Source organism: Eumetopias jubatus, unplaced genomic scaffold, assembly GCF_037043125.1.
Source record: "Eumetopias jubatus isolate StellerSeaLion01/CBP00866 unplaced genomic scaffold, mEumJub1_p1.0 scaffold_5, whole genome shotgun sequence".
Lineage (NCBI taxonomy): Eukaryota > Metazoa > Chordata > Mammalia > Carnivora > Otariidae > Eumetopias > Eumetopias jubatus.
Genome location: NW_028274811.1, coordinates 83,287,249 through 83,306,421, shown reverse-complemented (window position 1 = coordinate 83,306,421; position 19,173 = coordinate 83,287,249). Strand labels below are relative to the sequence as shown.

General features: G+C 39.6%; 1 protein-coding gene and 1 pseudogene across 1 annotated transcript; one reads left to right on the top strand and one right to left on the bottom strand.

Annotated features, from left to right (window-relative positions):
* The first annotated feature begins 1,781 nt into the window (after positions 1–1,781).
* On the top strand, positions 1,782–3,198 carry LOC114208658 (polyadenylate-binding protein-interacting protein 1 pseudogene; annotated as a pseudogene).
* Positions 3,199–10,143: 6,945 nt separating this feature from the next.
* On the bottom strand, positions 10,144–11,568 carry LOC114208559 (casein kinase II subunit alpha). The gene has a single exon (XM_028102605.2). It carries the CDS (start codon positions 11,470–11,472, stop codon positions 10,300–10,302), a length of 1,173 nt encoding a protein of 390 aa, XP_027958406.1. The 5' UTR covers positions 11,473–11,568; the 3' UTR covers positions 10,144–10,299.
* Between the last annotated feature and the right edge of the window lie 7,605 nt (positions 11,569–19,173).

Below are 19,173 nucleotides of genomic sequence, written 5' to 3'. Positions count from 1 at the left end.
GATGTTATACTGTTAAGCCTACTTGAAAATGATGACTTTGAAGGAAGTTATGAAGTAAATGTAGAGAAAGCCTTTTTTCCTTTTCTTTCTAAGTAAGATCTAACAAAGGGTACTTTCCACAGCATGCAACATTCCACACTCAGGCCATTCCTCAGTCCTTGGCTCAGCCTCGACAAGAGTTACAACCTTAGAAAGAATAATAAAAGTCTCAGTTTATTATTCTCCTAATTTGTGCCAACCACCATTGAGGTGCTCTTCCTACACGCCCCTAATCATGACAACCCTGAATGGCCATGCTAATTTTCTTTGTATTTTGATGAGAACATTGAAATTCAGAGATGTTAGTGTGTTTCTAAGGACACAGTGAGAAAGTGGCAGAGGCAGAATTTATCACCTGATCTTTCCAGCTCCACTGGACCACATGGTCTGAGAATGGATCTCAAAAAAAATAAGCACCCCTTATATTGAGGTAAGGGTGGCAGCACCAGAGATACAAGATCACTAAGCAGAAGTAGCAGTTACCCCAATCTATGTCTGTTTTTCTTAATATGGAAGCTGCCCTCTATTTGCTTAAAATTGATTATCTTTGTAGTCAGAATAAACAAATAATTTGGTTTTCCATTTTTCTAGTTTTTATGAGCTAAGTACGTTAAGCCCTGAAGGCAATCATATCTACACATGTCTACAGCATGAAAGGAAAGCTCAGGCTTTGAATTCAGGCAGATGTGGATTTGGAACTCCACCTTGATAAGTGACATTAGGCTAGTTACTTTTTCTCTCTGCAGTTTAGTTCCCTCATTTATAAAAACGTGTTAACATCTTCTGCAAGGGCTGGTTATGAGCAATAAGAACATTATAGGAAAAGGTCTAATGTATGGCCCATAGGAGAAACCAAATAATTATGTTTTTTATGATTATAAGTTTAATATTAATTTTTATTAATGGTAGCAGTAATAATGATCCTATTACTTCATCATAAGTTTTTTTTATTTTTTTCTACAGGACAAGATTTCCTAAAAGCACAAGAACAAGTTAATTTGTTACTTGTAATAATAATAATCGCGTTTGCTTGTGAGGCCAGGAATTTAAAAAGTGTCCTTCCACCCTGCCCTGTGATAGATGGGTTTTGTGTATCTTTTGAAATCCTTTCAGCCAGAATGTTAACTTTGTAAAACATGCTAGCCTGGATTTAATTGTTCAGTATGACTCTTATTCTCTTCATAAAGACAATACAAAATTTGCTTGCAAAATAGCAACAGTCCAACTTGGTAAACATACATCATTAGCCACATTGGATTACAGATTTTATTGATACTTAGTAATATCTGATGAATGATTCTCAATGACTGCTTCTTACTACTCTGTATAATATTTGAATAATGTTATGCCAACTATTAAATATCAACTTTGTCAAAAAATATAAATGAAATGACTTACAGACAACAGGGAACCGTCATGACAATAAAATTTGTTTCTGCTACTACTTTGGGTACACTGATGTCACGCCAGCATCTTTGTGTCCCCCTCTTTGGTATTGGGCCCTGCCTTCCTTGCGACATTCCCTAATGTGTACTGGCCTCATGCTGTTTCGGCTGCAGCCATCTTGATGGGAAACCATGTCAAGCCTTGGAAGTATGCAAGTTGGTCTATAATCTACTCTTAAAAGTAATCTCAATACTGGCTGGAAAGGGAGACCTCAGGTGAGCAACCACCTCTTTTTAACCGACTCCTTAAGAAAAAAGGGAAAGAAAGCCCTCAAACATTCATTTAGGAGGCAGAACAAACGAGGCCCCTGAGAGCTCCACCTAGTTCACAGGATAATATCCCACAGCAGAACTTGGAGTCAGCAATGGCTAAACCCCAGGTGGTTGTAGCTCCTGTATTAATGTCTAAGCTGTCTGCGAATGCTCCTGAATTTTACCCATCAGGTTATTCTTCTAATTATACAGAATCCTATGAAGATGGTTGTGAGGATTATCCTACTCTATCAGAATATGTTCAGGATTTTGTGAATCATCTTACAGAGCAGCCTGGCAGTTTTGAAACTGAAATTGAACAGTTTGCAGAGACCCTGAATGGCTGGGTTACAACAGATGATGCTTTGCAAGAACTTGTAGAACTCATCTATCAACAGGCCACATCTATCCCAAATTTCTCTTACATGGGAGCTCGCCTGTGTAATTACCTGTCCCATCATCTGACAATTAGTCCACAGAGTGGCAACTTTCGCCAGTTGCTGCTTCAAAGATGTCGGACTGAATATGAAGTTAAAGATCAAGCTGCAAAAGGTGACGAAGTGACTCGGAAACGATTCCATGCGTTTGTTCTCTTCCTGGGGGAGCTTTACCTTAACCTGGAGATCAAGGGAACAAATGGACAGGTTACAAGAGCAGATATTCTTCAGGTTGGTCTTCGGGAGTTGCTGAATGCCCTCTTTTCTAATCCTATGGATGACAACTTAATTTGTGCGGTAAAATTACTGAAGTTGATAGGGTCAGTTTTGGAAGATGCCTGGAAGGAGAAAGGAAAGACTGATATGGAAGAAATCATTCAGAGAATTGAGAATGTTGTCCTAGATGCAAATTGCAGCAGAGATGTGAAGCAGATGCTCTTGAAGCTTGTTGAGCTCCGGTCAAGTAACTGGGGTAGAGTCCACGCAACTTCAACATACAGAGAAGCAACACCTGAAAACGATCCTAATTATTTTATGAATGAACCAACACTTTATACCTCTGACGGTGTTCCTTTCACTGCAGCTGACCCAGATTACTAAGAGAAATATCAAGAGTTACTTGAAAGAGAAGACTTTTTTCCAGATTATGAAGAAAATGGGACAGATTTATCAGGGGCTGGTGATCCATACTTGGATGATATTGATGATGAGATGGACCCAGAGATAGAAGAAGCTTATGAAAAGTTTTGTTTGGAATCAGAGCGTAAGCGAAAACAGTAAAGCTAAATTTCAACATATTTTATAAAGCAGTTTAGGTTATGGTGATTTAGCAGAACACAGGAAAACAGGAAAACGTGTCACACTTATACCAAATTAAGGATGTTGAGTTATGTTACTAATGTATGCAACTTTAATTTTGTTTAACACTATCTGCCAAAATAAACTTTATTCCCTATAACTTAAAATGTGTATATATATATAATAGTTTATTATGTACAGTTAATTCCACTGTTTTGGCTGCAATAAAATCGATTTTGAAATAAAAAAAAAGTAATCTCAATACTGAAAAGTATTCTTCCAGTGCTTGCTTGTACGAGTGCGCATAAAATGATTTGCTGTTTCAGCAACTTTTAGGCTACTCAGACAGTGGTATGAAACCATCAGTTATCACATGGTAGTATCCTTTTATTAACCACTGAACTGTATCAAGATATTTCATGACAACTGACAATGCCAGATGCTGTTATTGGCCTAATGGTTAATACATTTGCACTTTCTTTTACTGAGCTCTTCCTGCATACTTTTCCTTTGTGTAAAACATTCTTAAAATGTGTAAAAGCATCCTAATTTTTCAACATCTCTTTTAATATGCATATATTTATGGGCACTCAATTGGCTTTTCAGGTTTCTTGCATAAATATTATTCCTTAAAGCGTATGTACTCCCTAACCTACTGAGCACCCGACTTGTAAACATTCTCTACCTGCAGTTGGTGTATGGTTAGCCCTTCTCCTCTGCCCTTCAAATGCCAACCCACTCATCCTCAGCCTGCTTCTGACCTGTAAGAGAAATTTTCTTTAGAAGATACTGCTTTCTTAGAGCTGGTGCAGAGAAAGATTTGAATCAATCTTTGCTAGTTCACAGTTATTTTGTAGTATTTGGAGTTATTTTGGTATGTATTTTTCTTTTTGTCCATTTCAGATCAGAGTCAATACTACTTGGACATTTTTTTTCACCTTCTACAGCCATACATTCATTTTCCCTCATCTTTTCCCTGGTCGTACAATTCTTGCCTCGGTCCTTCCATAGTCTCTATCTTCTGCCTTTTCCTCCTCTCTTTCCTGTGTGGCTCAACTGTGAGCCCTCAAATGACTCTAATCAGAGCTAAAAGTGAGTGGGCATACCACCATAGGGAATATGTAGCTTTCATTTAAAAACAAAAATTAGAATTGACCCACAAAACCTTGACAGTCCTGAAAGCTATCTTGAAATTTCTTTCAGAACTTAAAAAAAAAAAAACCAAATCTACCTTTCCTTTTTTAAGTAAATCTCATTTCCCTCAAGATCCAAAATATAATTAATTCATTTTTGCTTTATCCAATTTTGTGTTATCTGCTTGCCCTATTTTCTCTAATTTTCATCATATGTCTAGTCTTCCAGGTAAACATTTACTTTTTAGGTTTGTGTGGAGACCAAAGCATTACTTACTCTGCTGCTACTACAGGCAAATGATTTTGAGGTTGTGAATAAATGGCTTCCTAATGAAACTTTGGAATATAAGAACCTCACTCTATTTTGTTGGTTGGTTGACAGAAAGTAGCCCACACCAAATGAGGCTAAGCACAGGGAAGCAAACAATGATGGCAGTGCATTGTTCTCCAGTGAAGCACAATGGGCATTTCGTGAATGTCGCACTGAGACTGTGTCTGTATTTGGGAGCTGATGATGACTGAGAAGTGGAGAGCTGACAGAGGTCTGCATTCAGCAGCATCTCTCTTCTCCCCTCACTTCCCTCTCCGAACTACCCCAACTCAGTCTTTAGGTGTCCCTGGCGCCGCTTTAACATCACAGGGCTTCTCCAGGAGGTTGGCAGCTGCAGGCATACCCGGTCTATCCTGTCCACAGCAGCAAATCTCTACAGAAATTTTTTCTCCAAAGTGCTGAGAGGAATTTTCCTTTGACCTGAGGGCATGAGAATGGGAAGGACGTATGTCTTGTACTTTGTTTTACTAAAATGTAATGGGTTTGGGGATGGGGTGGATGAGATTCTGATCTCAAAAGAAAAAAGGGAAGAAGAAAGAAAAATAACAAAAGTATAATGGCACTTTATAAGCAACAATTTACACTTTACCATTAAGTTTTACACAGATAATGTCATGTAATTTCCCTCAAATTTCTGAGACAGATAGGGCAGAAATTATCCTAGTCATCTTAGAGGTAAGATACCTAGAGCAGAGCAAGTTAAACTTTTCCTCAAGGTGACATAGCTAGTAAGGTTCAACAGAGGGAAGAACTGAGGGAGCACGGTGGTTGGAAACAATGGAGAGAAGAATGAAGACTCTAACTCAAATATTTGTGAATTGTTTCATTTCTAGTAAAACTTAATTGAGCTTTACCAATAACTATGAAAACCCGTATTTCTGATATTTAATTTGCAAAAGCCCCATGAAAGCTCTTCAAGACATACTTAAGTTGCTTTTGATAATATTTGAATTCCGTAAGTTGAAAGTGAGACGCAGGCCTCCAAGTTTAAGAGTTATCTTAAATGTAGAGCCTGAAAGATCTGAGGTAAATTTAGAGCCCTAGAGAGTGAGACATCCCCACAAAGTACTACTTTCATGTCTGGAAAAGAAAAGCTATTTTTGGAATATAAATGGTTAGAAATCAAACATGATGGAGAACCCTCTTTGCTAAATGTTAAATATTCAGGTCCTCTTGATGACCCAGTGTAATTCACAGTTAGACCAAAATGCCAAATGTCTTTTTAAGTGAGACCAATGATAAACTAAAAGCATGGTTCCAGGTGAATTAAAAAATATACTTTTTGTAAAGAACTAAGGTCTTTTGATAACCAGGAAAAAAAAATTCAGACAGAGGGGTAAAATGACATCTTTTGTGAATCTTTCCTAGTGTCTGTTCAGTCTCCTTGATGAATTCCATTATCACAAAAATGACCTTTCCAGTTCATATCTCTTTTGAGGCTAATGCAATTCTTCTCCATTCTGTTATAATGAAAGTATTACATGGATAACTATCCAGCATTATCTTCCAGAAGGAGAACTAATTTGGGAAAGAAATGAAGTACTTTAATATAATATCAAATCTCTCTCCTTATTTTTTTTATCCTTGTAGAGACCTGGTGGGTAAAACTAAGCAAGTTCATGCACATGGTAAATACACTGAGCTCCCTACCTAATGTAGATGTAATTTTTATTACCACATTGGTGAACAGTTATATGAATGCTTAAAAAACAGAGCCTCAGATAAATTCAGAGGCATAAGCTGCTGAACATGCTGCAGACACCGTTCTGTTGAATTTTCTTTCTGGAGATGTGTAAATGAAAAATATTCAGATCTGTGGCACACTTCCTAGATGCACTGCAAGTTTTGAATGTGTACTGCCTGTCTTTACCTGTGAGAAGCGTCAAGATGTGCTGGATACAGCATAAACACTAATTATGTGCTCTTGTTAATTGTATATTTCTTTGAAGTGGTAGCAAACCGCAAGCTAGTGTATGGTGGAAAGAGCTGGGGATAATGATGGGAAGCTTCCTCGGACAGGTTCGTGCATGCAGAAATGTAAAGTTTTTGGTGAGCTAAAGCATCTTCTCCTTGAGAAACTGACCCTGATTTTCAGTCCTTTCTGAAGAAATCATTTCTCTGAGCAATATAATTAATGACGGTATACTGACCAGTTCAGTTAGCATAGAGCACACACATCCAAACCATGATGCACATCCCTAGCCAGGTCACATGGTTGTAGGTCAGGCCTGTCACACCCTTTGCAGGGGGCCAATTAAATGAATATATAAATCCTTGCTTGTTCCACATGATAATGAATGTCTTAGTGTAATTCCTCAGAAGAGGTAAAACACTTTATAAAAATGCCTTTACTATTACACTCCCTATGAGACAATTAGCTGGCAGAGATTTTAATTGCTATGTTGTGGATGTGGAAATTGAGGCTCAGAGATTTTAAGTAGTTTACCTGGGTCATAAGTGTGGGCTACAATGCAAATTACATTAAAAATTTGGGAAGCAGAAGACAACTAGATAGAATAAGGAGCCAATGTAGTTACTCAAACCTATACTGATTCTGAAATTAATGTCTCCAACAGTTAACATGTCCCAAATTTTGCTGAATTTAGATGTCAATTAAATTAACTTCACGGAATTAAACACGAGTTTTCAATATTTAAAAAAAATGAGAGTAATATTAAGAAAATGGGAAGTGAAAGCCTTATTTTGCTTTATATTACTGTCAAAATAGCCAGGATAGCTCAGAGATTTCTCTTCCAATCTGTCATTGTGTTAATATTCTAGGGTTACACTGTTTACTTATGACCCAGTGAATAAGAGCATTATTAAAAGTAAATATTTATTTCTAAATTTGCTGTTTCCTTTTTTTATGCAATTCTGAATCTAATTTTGTTTTCTGTCTGCATATCCTTCTGCACTTTTTACTACCATGATGGTTTTTTTTTTTTCTTTTTTTAACTTCTGCTTATACATTTTAGTTCTGGTCAAGTAAGGTGACATTAAACTCTAACCCCCCAGTAGCACTGTCTCTATGACTACCTTTCACATCCCTTTCAAAGTGGCATATTTCCTTTGGCTGGGATGCTGCAGGTTTGGGATTTGTAGATCAGAGCCTGACTCTTAACTCAGTCCTCCAGCTCTTAATATACACTTTTCATCTATACCGTCCTTGACACCACACAGACATCCCATGTTGAAATCTTTCTTAGAACCTCGATCTGTCTGCTAGACTAAACAGAGACAAGGAAACAGGTAATGACAGGATTGAAACATGGTTTGGGGATCTTGGGAGGAAAAAAGAAAGTAAAAAAAGTTTTTGATGAACAACATAGTCACCCAAGCTTGTGGTGTCTCATCAGAACCTCTCAATGTTTGGAAGTTTTCCCAAGACTTGCCCTAGTGAGACAGCAAAGACTTATTAGATCATTGTGTCTGCTTCCCCACCTGGGCAGGAAAGAGTCTCCCATACGGAGAACATATGGCTTGGTCTGAGATTAGCTACAAAGAATGTCAGTTGGCAGACAGATGGAGGAGAAGCAGAGGATCGTGTGAGCTTTGCTAGTCTGGACCTCAGAAATAAATTTTAAAAAATCACATCCAGTTAGTTCACTTATGAAAATAAACACCGACCAACCTATGCAGAGGAAGAGGAGTTAACATTTACTAAACACATATTGTGACCTAGGCACTGTATTCTGTAGATCTTCTTTCCTAACCCTCCCCTCAATTGTTTTATTGTTTCCATTTTATAGATGAAGAAAGTGAGGTTCCGAAGTGTAAGGTCACTTTGCTTAAGGTCACACTGCTAGACAACTGAAAAGGCTCAGAGACACACCCAGGAGTCTGATTTGAACATCCGTGCTTTCTGGAGGTAATAGTGCAGAAAAAACAAAAATGACTTTATATACTATAACTTTCTAGTTGCTTAACTTTTTTTTTCAACATGGATAAAGGTAATCTCCCTCTCTTTTTTTAATTGTAAAACTCAATGAATGTGTTACAGCCTGATGCTTATATTGCTTAATGATATTGGGAATACAGAAGTGAACTTTGGGGGGAATGGAAATGAGAAGAGGTTACATAAGTAGGGTATAGTAAAATACTAAATTATAAATGGTTGTAGCCATTCCCCACCCCTGGCCAAGGAGGGAAGATTCTTACTTGCTGGTTCAGATTGAGAGCTGTCCTTTGTTGACCAGAATCTGAGTGCAGGCAGGGGGCAGGTATCTTTTCGTAAAGTAAAGGGAACAAGAACACAGTATTTATCTTTATCATGAAGGAAGGGGGTTTAAAGGAGGGTGCAGTTGTGAATGTCTTGTTTTTCTTTTTTCTTTTGTACTTCTAATATGGTATTTTTGTTTTTATTATATCTGTTCATATATTATTTAACTTCTGTTCATAATTCATGACTTCAGAGGTTAAGTTGTTAGAGAGATGGTCTGGGAGAGAGGGAAAAGAGTCCTAGCACAGTAGAGGGGTTTGTGGGAGATGTTAAAAAAGAGTAGTGAGGAGCTTACTGGAGATTGTGAATTGGAAATCATTTGATATTTTTCAAGAGACTCCAGTAGAGACTTGAGTTAAAGCTCCCATTTAAATATATATCTCATGTCTTCCTTTCTTTTCTTGCCTTCTCTTGTTTTAAGCAAGTTTTTTCCCTTATTCTATTTTCCCCTTCTATTAGGATTCTCTTATTATTATTTTAGTGGTTACCACTGAGTTTACCCCAGACATCCTTGAACTATTAGAATCTACCTTAAGTAACATTTTTTTCACTTTCTGGACTTGTAGAGGACCCTGAGGACTCCATATATTACTCCTCCTACCTTTGCCCTTTTGTTATATTGTTCTCAGATATTTTAATTCTCTCTGTATTTGAAACTCCACATAGAAGTGTTATTATTTTAAAGTCAAGATTTCATTTAGATTTACTCACACATTTACCCCTTCTGATGATCTCTCTTTCCTGAATTACCTGTGCTTTGATCTGCTTTCACCCTGAAGAGCTCCCTCTAGTATCTCTTCCAGTCAGGTCTCATACAGTGAATTTTCTTAGCTTTAGTTTGTCAGAAAATGACTTACACTCATCTTTCTTCCCTTTTAGATTTTTTTTAAAAATAAACCATTTAATGGAGGTATAATAACTGACATGGTAAAAGTTGTTCATATTTAAGGCGTTCAACTCAATGAATTAGGGAATAAATTATACCTATAAAACTGTCCCCATCATCAAAGCCATAAACCCACCTATCACCTCCCAAATTTTCTTCCCACACCCTTCATTATAATTAAAATAATAACATTTTTTTCGTGGTAAACACATTTAACATATAAGATCTACCTTCTTAGCAATTTTTTTTTAGTAAATTATACAGTATTGTTAGCTATAGGTACTATGCCATATTGTACATCTTTAGAACTTATTTATTTTATATAAATGAAACTTTATACCATTTGACTATCTCCTCCTCTTCTCCTCCTCCACCAGCTCCTGGCAACCAACATTCTACTCTCTGCTCCTATGAGTTTGACTATTTTAGATTCCACATATACGTGAAATCATACAGTATATGTCTTTCTGAGCCTGACTTACTTCACTTAGCATAATGTTCTTCAGGTTCATTCATACTGGTGAAAATGACAGGATTTTCTTTTTGGGGGGGGCTGGTGAATAATAATTCATTATACCACATTTTCTTTTTTTTTTAATTATAATTTTTTTTTATGACTGAACTACTATAAATCCACAAGCAACGGTTCAGACACGGTGCTTCTGAAGTATTTCACCCCTCCCCGCCAGGCGCAAGCTGCATCAAGGAGAGCGCGGACTCCCCCACCTCTGCTCAGGCATCAGGAGACAGAAGGGGCCATTACTGTTGAGCGCCTGCGGCAGCTGGAACAGGCATCCCAAGGGGGTTGGCCGCAGCAATCACTGGTGAGCCTGCCAGAGGTCCAAGGGGTGAAGGGGTTGGCACTGAAGAAATCCCTGACATCATATTGGCGCTGCTGACAGGCGTACTGCCCCCTGGCATGCTAGATGAGCCCATTCGAGCCTGGTCCTTCACAACAGTATAGAAATAGGGGTGCTCCATGGCCTCTCTTGCGGTAAGCCGTGACTGGTGGTCATATCGCAGCAGCTTGTCCAAGAAATCCAAGGCCTCAGGACTGACAAGGTGCTGGTTTTCACTGTGGACAAAGCGTTCCCATCGCTTACGGGAGTGTCTGCCCAAGATATCATTGAAACGTGGATCTAATTCAATGTTGTATTTGTCAATATAGTCATATAAATCTTCTGTCCCCAGAACCTTGGCTATCCTCACCAACTGATCATAATTATCATGTCCATGGAAAAATGGCTCCTTCCGGAAGATCATACTTGCCAGCATACAACCCAAGCTCCACATATCCAAACAATAATCGTACATCTGATAGTCTACAAGTAGCTCAGGACCTTTGAAGTATCGGGAAGCAACTCTGACATTATATTCTTGGCCAGGATGGTAAAACTCAGCCAAACCCCAGTCTATTAGTCGTAGCTTTCTGTGCTCATGATCAATCATGACATTATGGGGCTTCACATCTCTGTGCATAATTCCCATGTTGTGACAATAATCCAGGGCCTTCAGAATCTCATACATGTAAAGTCGAATATCATAGTCTGTTAACGTCTGGTACAATTGCTTGAAGTCTGTGTTGTTTACGTGTTCAAAAACCAAGGCAGGGGTTCGTGACACAGGGTCTTTTACAATGTCTGCCAGTGTGATGATATTGGGACGGCCTCGTAAATTCTCCAAAATCTTTATCTCACGCTTGATTTTCTTCTTCTTTACTGGCTTGAGAATTTTAACAACTTTTTCATTATTTGTGATGTTGATAGCTTCAAACACTTCACTGTATTTATCCCGGCCTAATTTTCGAACCAGCTGGTAGTCATCTTGATTACCCCACTCCACCATGTGTGACTCATAATCCCAGTACTCTCGGGGTCTGTGTGTATTAACATCTGTGTAAACTCTGGCCCTGCTTGGCACGGGTCCCGACATGTCAGACAGGTTGGCGAACGAAGGTGGACTTGATGTTTGGAGATCTGGTGGTCACTGTGTTCAGAAGCAGCTGGGGGTAAGACCTTGTTTCAGACTTTTCTTTAAACTGTGGTGGAAGCGGCAGCGGCGGTGGCCGCTCTCCCCTTTCCTCACACAGACAATATGGCGGCGGCGGAGGAGGAGACACACGGCTCGGCCGCCAGCCGCAGGGACCAGAGCGAGGCTGCCTATACCACATTTTCTTTATTCCTTTATCAGTCGATGGGCATTTGTTTCCATATCTTGGCTACTGTGAATAATGCTGCACTGAATATGGGAGTGCAGGTACCTCTTCAAGATTCTGATTTCAATTCCCAGATTGCTGGTTCATATGGAAGTTCCATTTTTAACTTTTTGAGGAACCTCCATCCTGTTTTCTGTTTGCTGTACATTCCTACTAACAGTGTATAGGGCTAATCTTTATTTCTGAAAGTCAGGTTCTCTAGGTAAAAATTTCTAAGTTGGTAATTAATTTTCTTTCATCACTTGAAATATAGTTTTCCATTATCTTCTGTCTTCCATAGTTTCTAGCTTTTAAGGTGATGTTGCCCTCTTCTAGCTGCTTTTAAGTTTCCCTTTGTCTTTGTTTTTCATCAGTTTTCCTATTATTTGCTTAGAAGTAGTTTATCCTGCTCGTGCTTAACAGTTTCTTGAATCTATTGCTTGATACTACCCCAATTAATTTAATAAAGATTATTAGTAATATCTCTTTAAATATTTCATCTAATCCATTCTCTTTCTCTTCTTCTGGTCACCAAATGCATGCATGTTGGAGTTTTTCCCTATTTAGAGTGTGTCTTTTTGAGCCTTTCTGTATTTTCCATATTTTTTCCTACTTGTACTTCAGTGTGGATGTTTTCTATTTACTCCTCCCTCCTTCAATTTAGGAACCCTACTTCTTTGTATATTCTTCTGCTATTAAACCTATCAAATTAATTTCAGTTATTGTATGATCCATTACTAGAATGTCCATTTGATTATCTTATATAGATTTAGGTTTTCTGTTGAAATCCTCCAACTGTTTTTCTATTCTGTTTGAGTATAATAATGAGTTGTTTTAAAGGTTTTATCTGACAACTCTAATAACTAAATTTTTTCTGTTATTTTTCTCTTGGTTTTCAGTCCTTTCATGTCTTATTTTTCTGCCTTCTTGATTTTTTATTTTTTTATTGATTGACACTGTCTAGGACAAATCATAAAGGCTCTGCAATGACTCTTTCCCCACAGTACCTGACTTTCTTCTGGCAGGCATATACAGTATAGGTACTGTATCACACTGTTTCAGAAGGAGCTGGATTTGGGAACTTGCCTATCTCTGATTTTCCCTTACTGGTAGTTCTTAGCCCTTCAGGGTTTCAGTGGAGAGCCTGTGCTGATTACAAGAGCCCCTCCTTCTTAACTAGCACCGAAGTTCAGTTTTTGTCTCCCTGGCTTTGCAAAACTGCCAAGATTTCTGTTTAGCGTCTTAGCTTCTTATGAGCCACATGTTGCTTGGTTTGTTGACTCTCTTTCTGCAGATTCACAGCTTAGGATCTGGCAAGTGATTTGAAGGAGAATTGTATATAGAAATTCAGGTTTACTTCTCTGGAGTTCACTTTTCCCTGGAATGTTGGCCTACTGAATACTGCTCCCTTGATAGCCCCAAACTCCCAATTTTTGTCTTTCTAGCAAGTGAGTACGCCACCAACTTCCTGTTTGATTTCTGTGTGTTATACATTGACTCAACAAATGCCCGGAGAGAAAAGACTGCAGTGAATTTGGGCTCACCCCAACGCATTTTTCTTCTCTCCAGGATCTTGGCTCCTCAAATCCTGACTACATTCATCTTCAATGCCTTCAAACTGCTATTTTTAAATTCTTATCGAGCTAGCATAGTTCTTTGCAGGAGGGTGATCTGATCCATGTTACTCATCACAGATGGAAACAGAATTATCCAGTAAAAACTGAATTATGTTATTTTTGGCTATTAATTATTAGCTCACATACTCTGTCTCTTATTCTCTCCCCCTCCCTGTGTGTGTTTAAAAGAAGCACCATACAATAACTGGTCCATGTAGTACCCCCAATTTATATGGGTTTATAAAATTTGAACATCTCACAACTGCCTACATTGTTGTGGTGTTATTTACCAAGATGGAAAGGAATGTCACAGATATGGGATGGGGAAATTAAGCGTTGATTTTGAGTATGTTAAATTTAGGGTGCCTATTAAACAAGTAAAATGAAAAATAGAATTCAGCTGAACCTATGTGTCAGAGGAGAGTTCTAGGCTGAGAATATATTTCTGGGAATTGTCCAACTACAGCTGTCATTTGAAGCTTTAGGATTAGTTAAGATTCCCTGTGAAGTGAGTATGAGGAGAAAAGAGATGGGAAGAGTGTGGAGCACTCTAATATTTGGACACTGACAAGAAAAAAAGGGATTGGGCAAATGCGACCAAAAACAAGGTGGCCCTGAAGTAAGAGAAAAAACAAGAAATTGTTTTGTCTTAGAAGCCCATTAAAGGAACAGTTTCAAGAAGGAGCAGGTAATCAACAATGTCAAATGTTACTGACAAAGTAAAGTAAGGACAAAGACTTGACCACTGGATTAGGCAACATGGAGAAGCACAGTGACCCTGATGAATGCAGTTTGAGAAGAGATTTGGGGGTGGGCACCTTTTCAGAGTGAAGAAAGAGAAGTGAGGAAGTTCAGATAGGAGGCAGAGTGTACAAATAACACTTTTAAGGAGTTTTAAAGGAGTTTTGCAAATAAAAGTAACTGATAAATGAACAGTGCCTAAGCTATGAAGTCAGCCCTCCCCCCCTCCTTTTTTTAAAGACAGAATTACTTCATCTTGCTTACATACCAATGGGAATGATCTGGGACTGAGAGATGACAATTATGATGCTTCAGGAGAGATAAAGGATAATTAAAGGAGATAATTATTATTATTTTTTAAAGATTTTATTTATTTATTTGAGAGAGAGAGAGAGAGAATGAGAGACAGAGAGCACAAGAGGGAAGAGGGTCAGAGGGAGAAGCAGACTCCCTGCTGAGCAGGGAGCCCGATGCGGGACTCGATCCCGGGACTCCAGGATCATGACCTGAGCCGAAGGCAGTCGCTCAACCAACTGAGCCACCCAGGCGCCCTAAAGGAGATAATTAGGTAGAGGAAAGAGAATGGGATCCAATGGGCAAGTACAGGAACTGCACTTAGGTAAAAGTATAAAAAATTCACCCATTGGCATAGAAAGGAATCATGTTATTTGGATACAGATATATATTAGTAAATTTGGTAATGCAAATATATGGCATATAGCTTCTGGTGGCTTATAAACATCTTGAAGGATAAGAGAGGATGATGTGACCAGGGAAATGTAATGTTTGAGAGTCTTTTTGGAACTTGTGATCATAAATTTAAAGTATGATCAGTCAGCCTGGCATGGCTATGTTTTTTTCCAGTAATGGTCAGTTGTGTGGGCAAGTAAAAAATAAATGGTGAGATCAGGTTGCTCAGAATTGTTTACTGTCAGATATGTAAGACAGAGGGAGAGAGAAGGAAGGAGTGGAGAATATATCCAGGGAAAGGTTTATGATTACAGTAAGGGACCGTGGGACTTAAGGCTGTGTTAGCCTGGCTGCAAGGACGAGAGGGAGTGAGTGAGGGGGATGACTAGAGGGTGAAAGAGGACAACAGTCGGAGGAGAAGGAGGCTGTCCTCAGATAGTGTGGACTTCAGCGTAGATAGATGATTTGATGTGAAGTTTTGAGAAAGGAGGAATAATGATCTATCTCTCTGGGTACAAAGGAGCAAAAATGATGTTCTCGTTGTCAGCAGAGTTAGAATTAAAGAAAGTGCGATACTGTGATTTGTAAGAAATATATATTTGGTGATTCAAATGACCAAAATATATTTCTCATATACACCTGACCCTTGAACAACATGGGGGTTATGGGGACTGACTCCCCGGGCAGACGAAAATCCACGTACAACTTCTGACTCCCTAAAAACATAACAACTAATAGCCTACTGGTGACTAGAAGCCTTACCGATAACAAAGTTGATTAACACACATTTTGTATATTGTAGGTGTTATATAGTGTATTCTTACAACAAAGTAAGCTAGAGAAAAGAAACTGTTAAGAAAGTCATAAGAAGGGGCGCCTGGGTGGCTCAGATGGTTAAGCGTCTGCCTTCGGCTTGGGTCATGATCCCAGGGTCCTGGGATCGAGCCCCGCATCGGGCTCCCTGCTTGGCAGGGAGCCTGCTTCTCCCTCTCCCTCTGCTGTTCCCCTGCTTGTGCTCTCTCGCTCTCTCTGTCAAATAAATAAAATCTTTAAAAAAAAAAAAGTCATAAGAATATTTGTGTCTTCTGTTATGTTAATGAGGTGACTTTTGCAAAGCACCTAAACCTGAGAGCCATTTGCCAGTGCAGGCCACCACGCACGTGATTAGAAAGTTGGAACTTTCAGTCCCAGTCAATGACCTCTGACCTCCAGGAGGGGAGAGGGGATGGAGTTTGAATAAGTTGCCAGTGGCCAGTAGTTTAACCATTCATGCCTGTGTATGAGGTCTCCTTAGAAACTCAAAAGGACAGGGTTCAGAGAGCTTCCAGATCAGTGAACACATGAAGATGTGGGGATAGTCGTGAGCCTAGAGAGGGCATGGAAGCTCCACACCCTTTTCCACATACCTATACCATTGCCCTATGAGTCTCTTCAATCTGGCTGTTGATGAATTTTATCCTTTCATAATAAACCAGTAATCTAGTAAGTAAAGTGTTTCTCTGAGTTCTTTGAGCCACTCTACCAAATTTATTGAACCTCAGGAGGAGGTCATGGGAACCTCTGATTTATAAACCAGTTGGTCAGAAATATAGGTAACAACCTGGAATTGTGACTGGCATCTGAAGTCCAAGGAGGGGTTTGTGGGAACCACCAATCTTTAGCGGATCATTTTGAAGCATAGGTAATAACTGGGCTTGTGAGTGGCATCTGAAGGTGGGGGAGGGCAGTCTTAAAGGACTGAACCTTTAACCTGTAGAATCTGATGCTATCTCCAGGTAGATGGTGTCAGCATTGAGTTGAATGGTAGGACACTCAGCTGGTGTCCTGAGCATTGCTTGGTGGTGTCTAGGGAACCCTTCTCCCTCCCCCACTTCCCCACCCACATTGAAACTCCAGAAAAGGCAAGAACTTTGGTGGAGAGACTTAGGAGAGAGGTCATTTTCCTAATGGCAGACTGAGTTCCAGATACTACAATGAAAGGTTTCCATAGTCATGGGGGAGTAAATAATTGGGTCAGATCAGAAGCTATCCAGAGAATTTTAAAGGGAAAATCTGATGGCTAAGGGAACTGCCCGAGTTTTAGGGCTTCTTGTGATGACTGAGACATATCAGGATGGAGTCAAGGGTAATATTCACAATATTTTTCCAATAACCAGTATGGTATGGGCCCTTACCAGTCAGAAATCACACCAACCTATCATAATAGTCCAGTTATAAACAACTGTTACTGTGTTATCAGTGCTTTCTAATTGAATCCCAGAGCTGGGTGATGGGGCTTGTCTGATGGCATTAGGGTAGGGTGAATATCTGTCCAAGGTTCTTCCTTGGGCTTGATTTTTAAGGCAGTTTGCTATGACAAGGCTGACAATATGATGGGAGAATACTGGGAGCTCTGTGGCCCTCACCTTCAATGCTCTTAGGGCACTGTCAATCATGACTATCTGTAATGTATAGATGAAATGATTTCTAACACAAATGGACATGGAGTTCAAAGATATAAAAGCAATCCTTGCTCTGTAATACTAATTTCTTGATCTTTTGAAATAATATCACTGTTCTGGGCCTCAGTTTCCTTACCTATAATACAAATTGTTTTGGATTAAAACATTTCTAAGGTCTCTTGTGGTGGTAAGGACTTGAAATACAACTTATTGCTTGCTTACAGTTAAACTTTTGATTCATCTACATGTTTCAGCTGAGGTGCTATTTCTACTTTGTCATTTGTACTGTCTTTTGATAAACGTTCTCTACATCAAAATGTCCCCAACATCAAACAAGCTATTTTCAGCCTATTATGTAGTGACTTCCTGATTCTGTAAGGGGGGGAGGGGAACCAACCTTAATTTCCATTTTCTACCTCTAAAATTTGTTAAGTCTTTCTCCTACTCACTCTTTCAATACTCCTTATGGAAAAATAATGGGTTCCCCCCCCCCCACTCTTCTGGGAAAATTTTTCATCTTTGCTAGTTCCTACACATTTTCATTTTCTAGAAAGTTTTTAAAGTACTTAACTGTTAAGTGCATTCTAAGCTATTCCTAAACTCTTTTTAGACTTTGTGTTTAAAGATTATCTCCTTTGTGGTTCAAATGAAGAACAAAGTAAAAAGTACTCTGTTAAAGAATTCATGCTATGTCCCTTGTTTAGATAGTTACAGGGCCACTGGGTATGTTTCTGAAAATTCATCTTTTCTTAATGCTGCTCAATCTTGCACCTACTTTCTTCTCCACGGAAAATATTTCCTGTGTTCATTGTCAGGACTCTTGGATACTAGAGACAGCAGTCCAAATCGCAAGTGACTAAAATGGACTAATACTGTATTAGTTACCTTTTGCTAGGTAATACATTACCCCCAAACTTACATTTATTATCTCAGAGTTTCTGTGGGTTGGGAATCTGGACACAGCTTACCTGGCTCATCTGCTTCATGATCTCTCACAGGTCTGCAATCAAGGTGTCAGCTCAGCGTCGGGCAGTCGGAGGATTTGTTTATGTGCAACGTAAGCCCAGGTCGAGATAGCTAGTCAGGAAGAGTATGGGCTGCAAGGAGCTGAAAGTCACGGTCCACAAAGAAGAAGGCGGAAGCATGCTGCAGTGGCGGCAGTGCACCCTCTTCCTGAAGAAGGTCCAATCTCGCGGGATCTCGGGTCTCCGAAGTTCTGGTGGGGCGGCGGGAGAGTGCTGGATTGAGAGTCACCTGGATATCGTCGCTGCCGGAGGCACTGTCTCTACAGCGTCTGGCTCATGCCACGTTTTGAGCAAATCCCAATTCTCAGCAAAGCTTTCTCTGGGGCCCCTAGCCCCAGTGACAGTCTCGCTGAGTAGTGGCTGTCTCCACTGGGCACTGCCGGGTGTAGGGGACCGGGCTCTGGCCCAATGGTTGTGGAAGGGTGGGGTTGTCTGAGGCAGCATTCCAAGATCACTCCGTAGTTGATGGCAACTTTCAGCTCCTTGAATGCCTCAGTTCCTCCCTTGCTGTTGGCCACACTGTCCTAGTTTCTTATTTCTTGACCTCACCCACGAGGCAGCTTGCTTCTTCAAAGCGTGCAAGCCTAGATGGCAGTAGAGACACTATGCCAGTAAAACAGAAATCAGTCTTTTTCCCCCCTAAGATTTATTCATTTTAGAGAGAGAAAGAGAAAGGAGGGGAAGGGGAGAGGGAGAAAGACACTTAAGCAGACTGAGCTGAGCGCAGAGCCCAGGTGGGGCTCCCTCTCACCACCCTGAGTTCACCTGGAAAGCCCAAACCAAGAGTCAGACATTTAAGCAACTGTGACACCCAGCCACCCCCAAGAAGTCAGTCTTTTTTAACCTAATCATGGAACTGGCATCCCATTCCTTGGGCCTTATTCTGTTTATTAGAAGTGAGCCATTAGCCCACACTTAAGGGATAA

What these genes read in the sequence shown, in the direction of transcription:
- LOC114208559 (XM_028102605.2), bottom strand. Translation starts at nt 11,472, where the DNA reads ATGTCGGGACCCGTGCCAAGCAGGGCCAGAGTTTACACAGATGTTAAT.